Source organism: Mytilus edulis, chromosome 5 (genome assembly GCF_963676685.1).
Source record: "Mytilus edulis chromosome 5, xbMytEdul2.2, whole genome shotgun sequence".
Lineage (NCBI taxonomy): Eukaryota > Metazoa > Mollusca > Bivalvia > Mytilida > Mytilidae > Mytilus > Mytilus edulis.
The window spans coordinates 22,822,500-22,836,014 of record NC_092348.1 but is presented as its reverse complement, the minus strand read 5'-3'; the positions used below and the strand labels follow the sequence as shown (position 1 = coordinate 22,836,014).

Below are 13,515 nucleotides of genomic sequence, written 5' to 3'. Positions count from 1 at the left end.
TTAATTCTGGTAGGAATCTTAAACATGTAGTAGGAAAATAAATAATCAAATCAGATTTTCAAAACAGAAAAAAATCCATACAGACTTTTAAAATTTCACCTAGTTGTAGGATTTTGGAAGTAGGAATATTAAAAAATCCAGTCATTTTTTTGTTCATTTTCCATGTCCGCCTACTTTCTATATGGAATCTTTGAATCTAGGTGGATTCCTACTTCATTCCTACTAGTGTCTAGGTGGAATCCTACTACTTATTTCGTACGGGTAGTGAGGCATATTAATTATATTGATCATTTTACAGATTCTTGAAATTTTCGTAGAAGATCAAAAAAGAACACTTGAATCATTTGAAAACCGAACAAAGAAGTTGGAAGACAGTACCAACGAAATAAAAACAGAAATATTTAGCAGTCTTCAAGAACACAAAGGTAATACTAGTGTAGTGTTCTCCAATTGAATAAGTATATGGGACAAGATCTCTATCAATTACTTTGGAATAATAAATGTAGTTGTGATTGATAATTATAATGCGAACCTTGGCTCTTTTTTTTTGTCTGGTTTTATCTTATTGATTTTCCAATGAATGCTTTCCATTTAAATTTGTAATTTTGTACAAAGTATTAATACATTAATACTTCCAAAATCGTAAAATAGTTATCACAAGTACCAGGATTATAATTTAATACGCCAGACGCGCGTTCAGTCTGCATAAGAATCAGGCCATGTTCTCTGTATACTTTTCAGTTATATTCCAGAAAAGGTTCATTTTTGTAATTTATATTATACAATTAGCATTCCAAAATTATTGTGTACATATGATGCACTATGCATTACTTTTAAAAAAATCATTAAACAATTTCATAAATTATGCAGAATCACTGGTAACTTAAGTGAATATGTTTAATTACTATATAATAAATAGTAAGAATTATACAAATTCACTAGAATAAAATGTCAGGAATTATACATTATAACTGGAATGGAGGGAGAGGCAACGAATAAATTAAGTAAAATAATTTATTCTATGAAATCATACTTCAACATCTTTTGAAAAATAAATAGCAAAATCGTATTATTTCAAAAATGCAAATATAGTCAAATACACACAGATTATGTCTCCAAAAAACAAATCAGAATTGATTAAACTATGTAAATTCATAAAAATTATTCACACAGGTGTACATGTATGTGCTCCTGGCTGGAATGTACTTCATGTATTGTCTTAGTAACTGTTTTGTTTGTTCTGTCATACTGTAAATATTGTCTTTACCTATGAATTTTTACTACAAACTACATTGTAATTTGGATGATATTTACTACGGGGATCTGGGTGGGGGTCCCTCATTTCTTTATTCTTGATCAATGTTTACCTAACTTTTATCTAAATTGTATGTTGTATCACACTATAATTATTATTCTTTTCTGTTAAATTTTTGTTCGTTTATTTTTGTCTACTCCTCATTTTTTTAGCCCTTTACTTTACACTTTTTGTCCCTTATTATCCATAATCCAGACCCTTTACTATATTGAACATTTGTCCTCGTTGTCTTTTTTCCGACGTAGTCGGTATAGTTTCGGTTTGTGCCCTTTGAACTTAAGGACGCTTAACTATGGCAACAGAATACGCATGCTCGAAAATCCTTTCTGTGATTGGACAAAATGCTGTCATGGTGGGTGATTTGGTTGTGTTTGAAAAAACGTCTCGTTAATTATATCGTGATGGAAAGCAATTGAAAAACTATAAATATTTGAACTAGATCTTACAAAGATTTATATTTTTATTAAAATAATTGTTTCTCCAATAGCTCTTTGCATCCATGACAGCTGTTTATTCGGGACAATTATATAATTTTTAATGTAAACTTTGTTGTACGAACGTACATGACTTTAAGAACGCATCTACGCAAATATTTGGTCAGTTCTACTTCTAGAACAGTTCTACGGTTAGAATCGATTTAAAAATTTTACGGCTAGAATTGATTTATAAATTCTACGGCTTGAATTGATTTGTAAATTCTACGGCTAGAATTGATTTATAAATTCTACGGCTAGATTTGATTTATAAATTCCTCTGAGATAAATTCTACGGTTAGAATTGATTCATGAGTTTTAAGAACTCTTTGTCTTAAATATAAGGCTTCGGCAAAATAGCGATTTATATAGAATTTTGATGTTTTGTCAGTTTTATTACAGATTTTAAATCAAAACAAAATGTTTAACCCAGTCATATTATGCATGAATGTTTTTCGTTCAGTTTTTGTTCATAAATTAGGCCGTTAGTTTCCTCGTTTGAATTGTTTTACATTTGTCATTCCTGGAGTCAGGATGACTCGTATATTAAACTTAAGTTAAACCAGGGACATATATACACATGTGTATATATGTCTCTGGTTAAACTGACCATAATTGCATTTAATCATGTAAATCTATATACATGTAGCCACAAACTGCAGTAATACAGTTATATTTTTAGGCCAGGATGGATGGGTGTTGCTAAACGGCGGAAACGGAAAACGGAACGGAATACGGAACGGAATACGGAATGGAAACGGAAACGGAAACATAAAGGATTGTACAAATGATAGCAATTATATAGGAAAACAACTACTACCAAATTTTGTTTGCATCAATTTATAGTCCTTTTTTTATTCAAATTATTGAATCGGTACGGTAAACAAATATGATATCTGTTTCCGAGTAGTTTTCATACCTCAGACGGACCCGTTGAACAAGAATCTTTACCGCATCAACCTAATTTGCTCTTTTTTTCTGCAAATCTATATAGCTAATTACAGTAATTCAGTTATAATTTTAGGTCAAGAAGGACTGTAATATACAAGTTACAGCAATATTGGAAAACAATGACCATAACATTTTGTTCGCATTAATTTATAGTGCCAGCGTGTCCTCTTTTTATTCAAAATATTGAATCGAAAACAAATATCAGTAGTTTTTATACCTCAGACTAACGTAATAAAATCTTTAAACCGCATCAAGCAAAACTGACCATATTTGCTCTTTGTTTATGTGAAACTATATAGCTGCACAATAATTCAGTTGTAATCTTAGTTCAAGATGGAGTGTAGTATAAAAATAACCACAATATTGGAAATTAATGAGCATTAATTGAGAGTGCCAGAATTTCCTCTTTTTATTCAAAATATTGCATAAAAAACAGATATCAGTAGTTTTCCTACCTTAGACTGACTTTCCACATCAACCAAAACTGACCATATTCGCACTTTATTATGTAAATCTTAATAGCCGCATAGTAAATTACTTACATTTCTATATCAGGATCGATTGTATATTACAAATGGCAGCAATATTGGAAAACAATAACTACAAAATTATGCTCGCATCAGTTTGTAGTGCCTGAAAAATATTGAATCGTAAACTAATTTCAGTAGTTTTGATATCCCAGACTGACTCATATAACAAACTATTTGTCCGCATCAACCAAAACTGACCATATGTGACAGCATCAACCAAAATTGACCATATTTACACTTAATTATGTAAATCATAATATACATGTATATATATATACATGTAGCCGCATAGTAAATCACTTATACTTACATATCACGATGGATTGTATAATACAAATGCCAGCATTACTCATGATACCGGAACACGACTACAAAAAAAATCCACATCTGTTTAGAGTACATGTATCATCATGTCCTCTTTTTATTCAAAATATTGAATCGTAAACAAATTTCAGTAGTTTCAATATATCAGACTGAGTCATTTTAACAAAATTATTTGACGGCTTCAACCAAAACTGAACATATTTACACTTTATCATGTAAATATATATGGCCTCATTGTAAACCAATAATATTTCTATGTCAGAACAGATCGTATGATAAAGATGACACCAATTTTTGAACACAATGACTACCATGACTACAAAAGTTTGTCCACATCAATGTTAGATTACCATTATTTCCTCTCTGTATCCATAAGAATAACCGTCACTAAAGTTAGTGGTTCGTGATGGTTTGTTTTTTAAACAAAACTACATGTATTTAACGGCATCATCCAACACTCACATGACTGATTCATATACTTTAAAATGAATAGTACATGTATGAGAAGTTCTCTTCTTGGACAAGACAAGACAAGTACTTTATTAAAGTCTCACCACTTGTTACATATAAAATATACAGCTTTTTAAAACACACATTAACAACAAGAGCCACTCTTTCAAGAGTTATTAGAGACTATAAAACATTTTTTCTTAAATTATAATACAAATAAAAGTCAACTATCATGAATATAAAATACATTTTCGCTTTATTAAAATTCATAGCAGATTTGTAAAAAGAAATATAAATTTTTCACTGTCAGACATATGTAAAAAAAATTCTCATCAACAATACTAGCATGGTTAAAAATAACATTACGAATATCTGAATATACAGGACAGTTTAACAAAACATGTTTTTCATCTTCAACGTCATCAGTACAGTTAAAACATAATCTATTTTTCAATATCAATATTTTCATAACGACCAGTTTCAATTCTGATGGGTGCTACACCACATCTAAATTTTGCTAATTAATAATAAAAGCTCTCCTGTATCTACCTGGTATAATAACAAGAGGCTCTCAAGAGCCTGAATCGCTCACCTGGTAAACAATGCCTTCGGCCATGTTTTTGACGAAATAGAAAATAAAACACAAACTTTATTTTATACACCATACTGATCATTCAAATGAAGTTTGGTTGAATTTGGTTGAGTGGTTTTAGAGGAGAAGATTTTTTAAAGTTAGCAAATATGATGAACAAATTGTGAAAAATTGTCATTAAAGGACAATAACTCCTTAAGGGGTCAATTGATAATTTTGGTCATATTAACTTATTTGTAGATCTTACTTTGCTGATCATTTTTGCTATTTACAGTTTATCTTTATCTATAATAATATTCAAGATAATGACCAAAAACTGCAAAATTTCCTTAAAATTACCAATTAAGTGGCAGCAACCCAACAATGGTTTGTTTGATTCGTCTGGAAATTTCAGGGCTGATAGATCTTGACCTAATGAACATTTTCACCCCATGTCAGATTTGCTCTAAATGCTTTCGTTTTTGAGATATAAGCCAAAAACTGCATTTGACCCCTATGTTCTATTTAAAGTAAGGGCGACCATGTTTTTTGACGGATCAAAAATCGAAGCACACACATTGTGCAGGATAATCTAAGGAACTATCATGCTAAGTTTCATCCAAATCCATTCAGTAGTTTCAGAGGAGAAGATTTTTTTAAAGTCAGCAAATATGATGAACAAATTGTGAAAAATTGTCATTAAAGGACATTTACCCCTTAAGGGGTCAATTGACAATTTTGGTCATACTAACCTATTTGTAGATCTTACTTTGCTGATCATTTTTGCTGTTTACAGTTTATCTTCGTCTATAATAATATTCAAGATAATGACCAAAAACTGCAAAATTTCCTTAAAATTACCAATTAAGTGGCAGCAACCCAACAATGGTTTGTTTGATTCATCTGAAAATTTCTGGGCTGATAGATCTTGACCTAATGAACATTTTTACCCCATGTCAGATTTGCTCTAAATGCTTCCGTTTTTGAGATATAAGCCAAAAACTGCATTTGACCCCTATGTTCTATTTTAAGTAACGGCGGCCATGTTTTTTGACGGATCAAAAATCGAAGCACACACTTTGTGCAGGATAATCTAAGGAACAATCTTTTTAAGTTTCATTCAAATCCATTCAGTAGTTTCAGAGGAGAAGATGTTTGAAAAATTGTTAACGACGACAGACGACGACGACGACGACGACGACGACGACGACGACGACGGACGCCAAGTGATGAGAAAAGCTCACATGGCCTTTTAGGCCAGGTGAGCTAAAAATTAAATAATTTTCTACGCCATATACATTTTTGAACATTCTATATATATGTACGTAATTTATTTTTGTCATCTGACATAATCTTGTCATACCATTCTTCCTTAAATTTTTCAAAACATACATTTTCAATATTCTTAATTAAATCGTTGTTCAAAATAGCACCATTGCACAAATATTCCATATCAAGTTCTTTAAACTTATTTTTTACTCAATGCCATTATTTTTACTTTTTTACATGTGTTACTCCATATAAACACTTTTTTTAATTTTTATTGTATACTGTAAATATATTTTGAAGAATGATTGATTTTGTTTGTAGCCTAACGTCCAGGGGCAAATATTTCATTCATGTTCAGATCGAGTATATTTTCTGACGTCCATGACTCCCAGATATCATTTATAATCGTTATGTATAAGTCTGTCTAAATTGACGAGATGGCGCAAATGTACATGTATACTTGGTATCTGGATGATTCGTTCCAACTCCGATTCGTACCAACTAGATTTAGTCAGTTCTACCTAGAACTGATTCTGACAGTTCTACTTAGATTAGTTCTAGGGTAGAACTGTTCTAGGTAGAACTGTTCTAGGTAGAATTGGATTGATGGAAAGCAATTGCAAGTCTAGTAATACTAGCATCATGTGATCAATATTTTGTAATATAATTACAATAAAATACTTATACATGTAGTATGTATACGGAGTCTCCCAAATAAGATTTTTTGCTATCGTAATTCGGATTGATGTTGGAATACATGGATGTTAGGTGTCACTTTTATACTAAATAGTCCCATTACTGACACCAGGTGTAAAAAAGGGGGGTCAATATTCCTTGACTCTTCAATACCTTTGATTTTTTACTAAACTCATTGTAAAAATTGTGGAAAGTCTTTAAAGCAGTAGAACAAACAAGGAAAAATCAACAAAAACTGATCTTGATATTGTAAGGTTATGTTCCTCTAGTCCAAAATGAGATTTTCAAGTATTTTCTATCAACGGCTTACATTACAGTCAGTTTTAAATTGAGCTGTGAAATTTATATAATTATATGAGTCGCATTATGCTCAGAAAGGTTGTTTTTAACTACAAATTGATTAAGGATTAAGAATAAACAAAACAATAGATTTCTGATCACTTTTTTCTGCTCTTTCGGTGTCAGACCAGCAATTCCTCCCTTTAATTTAGAACATATGTAAAAGTAGCCCTACTCTGACACAAAATAGTACTCTCGCCCAAGGTGACACTTGCTACCACAGGTAACGTAATATGTTTTACATTTACATATTTGCAGTTCATGCATGTTCCTTTGCATTTGCATTTTTTTTGTAAAGATGCTAAATATTCTAAAACAATTTTCCTCCCACATAATGTTTACTTGCAATCCGATATCTTCAATTCATGTGATCATAATTTAATTAATGTCTTATTGATCGACATGCTAAATACAAGAGATTAACAGATTTAATTAGCATGTTTTTTTTTTTGTTTTTTTTTTTAATAGTTAAAATATAAAGTTTTTTTTTCAATTACAATTCAATTTTTTTAAATCAATTTAAGAGTTAAGTTATGTTGAACTGTTATATGCATTTGTATCTAAAAAACTTGACAAACTTCTTAATATTAGTCAGACCGTACGCGTACGGTCCAAATAATCATACCGGGTCTGGAACATGCATATACACTGAGCCCATTAACTCACAAACAAACAAAAGTACGAAAGTTTATAAACCAATTAATTCCTTTAGATATTCATTTTTTCTGTAAAAGTGGAGAAAAGAATCTGTGCAATTGAGTTGATATTTAAACAAATTATACGAAAAACGTACTACCTTAAAGGAGTAGGTCCGGTAAGGACCGATTTTGGCCTCAAGTTTCAGGTTCATCTTACGAATGATTTTGACCACTTTTTAAACACATAAGTGTCTATTTCATTTGAATCAATTAGTTTATGTGAAAGATTTTAACTGATTTAGTCATTAAAAACGACCCGATTCAAGCTCAAATATGAAAAATCTACCAAATATGCCGAAAAATGTCACTTTTCAGATGGTTTTTGTCAAAAATGAAAGTGGCCGCATCCGTGTTCATCCTCAATCTTTATATATGTTATGTATTATCATAAAATACAACTTATATTTTAATATTAAGGATGAACACGAATGCGGCCACTTTCGTTTCACACGAAAACCGTCTAAAATTTAACTAAAATGCTAGAATTGTGAAGATTTCAGTAATTTAGCATGACTTAATGGTGCTTATACTCGATATATGTGCATTTTATTGTCAAAAACAGCCCATATTTATGTAGCAGAAGCATTCTACTGTACAATAAATAACTAAAAGCTTACATTTTAACAATTTTGTAAAACTGCTATATTTTGTGGCCAAAAAGAGGTTTTACTGGACCTACTCCTTTGCTATCTGAAACAAAAAAACTTGAAAAAATGTTTTATAATGTATTCATTCAAATGAATGGTTTGTGTTTCAATTTAACGATGAACGCAAAGTGAAAAAAATATCCTAAACGTCTAGCTTGTTTGTGTTGTTATAGCCGCCATCTAGTTGGTTTCAGAAAGTAGTTCGGTCAACGTAGTCAATCAAACAAATAATAACGTAAAGAGCCACTACCGAAAGCCCGCTCGACCAATCATATAAAGGTAGTTCCTAATAACTAAATCATATAAGAATCATCTAACCAAGAGTTGCAAGAGGTGAAATTGAAATCATCCCTTTGTTAATTTTACGGACACCATAACCAGTATATTGACTGTTATGGAATATTCGTTTCACAGATGATAACGAATATGTTCCTAATGTCGTAACTATAGTCCCGTACCCTTTTTTCGAGTGTGACCTACCGAATTAGACTTATTACCGGGTTTGTACTATTATGAGCAACACGACGGGTATATAAATCTGTATATACTAAAAAATAAAAAGGACGAAGACAAGCAATAATGTACCTATAACGTAATATTTTTCAAGGTGAGTTTCTCATTTATTATTTTAAGAAAAAGGGAAAAAAATGTTTAGTGGAAAAATAATCGTTTGCCAAAAGTACGATAGACGACAAAACTATGAACAGCAGTACTAGAAATCACTAGGCTAAAAACTTAAAAATTTTGCAACACAATGCCCATCTAAAACAAAATAGAACTATATAGGTAGAATGCAAAAAATTAGAACATTAAAGATGAATAAAAATATACTAATGATAGCATTCTCCGTCATAGGTACACCCGAAGCTTATATCGTGTATACACATCATATTAGTAGAAACTATACCATGTATGTGAGTTTATTTTTGTTTAAGGTGCACGCAAATCTAGATTTCTCAACTTCCAATTGTCTTTTCACAGATCTCACAATTGGCATGCACAATGTTGTATTTGAGGTAATAACAACATGGAAAGATGAGCTGTCTAAAGCAACAGATCCCAACAAAAAAGGACTTTTGCATGGTATGCACTTTGTGTTTTAATTTAGCTATTAGTATTTCATATTAAAACTTTGTATTTGTTTAGCTCTAATATTGATATAACGTATAAAACACATATATTCCAGCAAACAAAAAAAGACCTATAGTTTATTTAACTTCATTCAATTCCTTGGACGCATGAGAGGGTTTTCGATTATTATACGTCACTATACGTAAGTATTCTATGTCTGTTTTAGTTATCATATTGGTTGAAATTGGAATAAAGACATTCTTGTTCTCATTACAACACTGTGTCTAAACTACTCCGGCAGAAAAGTTTGAAATCAATAGTACACAAGCGATAGCCGTTCAAAAAGTGCTATATTCGACTCTTAGCTGATGAAAATGAAAAGTGCTCTCGCTTTGTAGATTAATTCATTTACTAGAATAGCCACCTGCATCAATCAACAAATTTTACCACAAACGTGAGTGCACACGTTATGACATGAGTAGTATCGTTTAACGTTGTTGTTTACTCCAGAAGATTCGTCTATTTATAGATAAAAGTTACCTGTGTAAAATCTAATTGCTAAAAAAGAGACGACAAATCCGATACTCTACGGGATTGAAGGACATTTACTAGGTTTGGATTGTTCTAACCAATCAATAAATTTTGATTATTCACGTCTCATAATATCTTCCAATCAGGTAGCAAGAAAAATTCACGCTATCGACTCCTAGGAGTCATAATAATATCCGGTACGGTGACGGAAATGTAGAATATCAGTTTATATATTTGTAGTTTATATGACATTGAAGAATCTAAATAACCATATAACTATTTTCGATTGTGTGATGTAATATTTTTTACAACCGTTCTAGATTAATGGACAAATAAATGAAATGGTTAATTTAGTGATCTTTGCCATGAACTTGCTTGCTTTCTCTTTAAATTTTGCACAATGTATGGAGAGAAAGGTAAGAAAAGAAAGATATAAACACGGAGATTGCAAGACTAGTCAATATGATCACCTCAATACTTGCATTTCTGTGCATTGAACGAAAGGAATGAGTCAAAATTGAAGGCATGGTTTGGTCAATGTGTACTACCCATGCAGTTTCATTCTAAGATTTCATAAAGCAGAGCTCGTTGGAAAACCTTTTTTTTCAGAGAATAACTTATATTATAACCTGTTGGAAATCGTAATCACTTGAATTCCTGCTACAATGTATATTGGAACACAACTAATTTCAGTTTTGTTTTGTATACTAATACTTTTACTGGAAAATAAACTAGAGGCTCTAAAGAGCCTGTGTCGCTCACCTTGGTCTATGTGAATATTAAACAAAGGAAGCAGATTGAAAATTGACTACAAAGGTCAATAACTCCTACAGGGGTCAATTGACCATTTCGTTCATGTTGACTTATTTGTAGATCTTACTTTGCTGAACATTATTGCTTTTTACAGTTTACCTATATCTATAATAATATTCAATATAAAACAGCAAAATTTCCTTAAAATTACCAATTCAGGGGCCGCAACCCAAAAACAGGTTGTCCAATTCATCTGAAAATTTCAGGGCAGATAGATCTTGACCTGATTAACAATTTTACTTCATGTCAGATTTTCTCTAAATTATTTGGTTTTTGAGTTATAAGCCAAAAACTGCATTTTACCCCTATGTTCTATTTTTAGCCGTGGCGGCCATCTTGGTTTGATGGCCAGGTCACCAGACACATTTTTTAAACAAGAAACCCCAAAGATGATTGTGGCCAAGTTTGGATCAATTTGGCACAGCAGTTTCAGAGAAGAAGATTTTAGTAAAAGATATATAAAATTTACGAAAAATGGTTAAAAATTGACTTTAAAGGGCAATAACTCCTAAAGAGGTCAACTGACCATTTTGGTCATGTTGACTTATTTGTAAATCTGACCTTGCTGAACATTATTGCTGTTTACAGTTTACCTATATCTATAATAATATTCAATATAATAACCAAAAACAGCAAAATTTCCTTAAAATTACCAATTCAGGGGCCGCAACCCAAAAACAGGTTGTCCAATTCATCTGAAAATTTCAGGGCAGATAGATCTTCACCTGATTAACAATTTTACCCTGGTCAGATTTCCTCTAAATGCTTTGGTTTTTGAGTTATAAGCCAAAAACTGCATTTTACCCCTATGTTCTATTTATAGCCATGGCGGTCATCTTGGTTAGTTGGCGGGGTCACCGGACACAATTTTTAAACTAGATACCCCAATGATGATTGTGGCCAAGTTTCAAATAATTTGGCCCAGCAGTTTCAGAGGAGAAGATTTTTCTAAAAGATTACTAAGATTTACGAAAAATGGTTAAAAATTGACTATAAAGGGCAATAACTCCTAAAGTGGTCAACTGATCATTTTGGTCATGTTGACTTATTCGTAGATCTTACTTTGCTGAACATTATTGCTTTTTACAGTTTATCTCTATCTGAAATAATATTCAAGATAATAACCAAAAACAACAAAATTTCCTTAAAATTACCAATTCAGGGGCAGCAACCTAACAACGGAATGTCAGATTCATCTGAAAATTTCAGGGCAGATAGATCTTAACCTGATTAACAATATTACCCTATGTCAGATTTGCCCTAAATGCTTTGGTTTTTGAGTTATAAGCCAAAAACTGCATTTTACCCCTATGTTCTATTTATAGCTATGGCGGCCATCTTGATTAGTTGGCGGGGTCACCGGACACAATTTTTAAACTAGATACCCCAATGATGATTGTGGCCAAGTTTGGTTAAATTTGGCCCTGTAGTTTCAGAGGAGAAGATTTTTGTAAAAGTTAACGCAGGACGACGACGGACGACGACGACGGACGACGACGGACGCCGGACGCCAAGTGATGAGAAAAGCTCACTTGGCCCTTCGGGCCAGGTGAGCTAAAAAGTATTAAGGTTTTGTAACACAATTAAATATTTTTATATTAATTGTGTCCGTCTTGAAAATTGAAGGACGCACATTTATGCCTTGGACAACAGGATGGTAATCTTAAATTCTTTGGATGTCCTGTTATACCTAAAAAGGGGAGGTAGTCGTTTAAAAATAAATATTCTGAAAGTAAATGTGCATCATAAAGCAAGATTATAAGACAATGGTATATTCATGCAGAATCGGCATAGAATATGAATTTCAATGCGGCGCAAAGGTTCATAAAAATAATGCGTTAAAATCGATTTCCCCTCATTGTTATATTATATAATAAATACAAATGAGTATAATAGTCACCGGTTACCCAGAAATTTCAATAATTATTATCTCATTGATATTTTAAAAATAAACGGAGTTTTATTTCTACGTTGTGTAATGAATAATGTGCATTGACAAATGTTCTACAATGAAATCATTGTGGTCGAGTTTATGATTTCCCAATATGCACACCGAGGATTTTGGAAAAGGGCCTATGCATAAATAAAGGCAACAGTAGTATACCGCTGTTCAAAACTCATAAATCCATGGACAAAAAACAAAATCGGGGTAACAAACTAAAACCGAGGGAAACGCATTAAATATAAGAGGAGAACAACGACATACCACTAAAATGTAACACACATAGACAAAATACCTCGAGAATAACAAATATAACATATATATATATAACATCAAAAAAAGAATTTTACATCGCCTAGCTTAGTATAGGGAATTTTTTTGAAGATTTTATGCTTAAACATATATAAATCGTGAAAAATATGATAACACGATTATGTCTAGCCACTTAAAAGGGGGAAGGGGCCGGGCGGTGTACTCCCTTTACACCCGCGAGGTCCGCCACTGATATAATGTTACTACATTGCATATCGTATCCATCATAATAAAAAACGGGAAAAAACAGATGCATCCACCATTCACACGTTTTTATAAAGGCTCTGTAAACAAATAAATTAAGCCCGTTCCATGTGACTGACTTTTTTAGTTTGTTTTTATGTTGTGCTAGGGTTGATTTTTTTTTTGATTTTTTTTAAAAGAGGTGGGGGGGCTAACTCGTTCAACATTGCAATTTTGTATGAGCCCGTACCAAATCCAGGGTTTTGTAATTCGGTAGTTGTCTTTGGTTGCTGTATATCATTATATGATTTTCGTTTTTTTTTTACATGAATCGGGTCGTCAGTTTTTATAGTGGTTTTTTTTTTACATTTTTCATCCAGGGGCTTTTTTAGCTTGCTAT

At 31.9% G+C, this 13,515-nt stretch overlaps 1 protein-coding gene across 1 annotated transcript in view; it reads left to right on the top strand.

The window, feature by feature from the left end:
- The first annotated feature begins 319 nt into the window (after positions 1-319).
- The window catches only part of LOC139525436 (uncharacterized), a 55,164-nt gene continuing 41,968 nt past the window's right edge, over positions 320-13,515 (top strand). The window contains exons 1-2 of the mRNA XM_071320762.1: positions 320-425; positions 9,245-9,346. Of these exons, the coding sequence (XP_071176863.1) occupies positions 9,259-9,346 (88 nt within the window). The 5' untranslated portion in view covers positions 320-425; positions 9,245-9,258. The remainder of the gene's footprint in view (positions 426-9,244; positions 9,347-13,515) is intronic.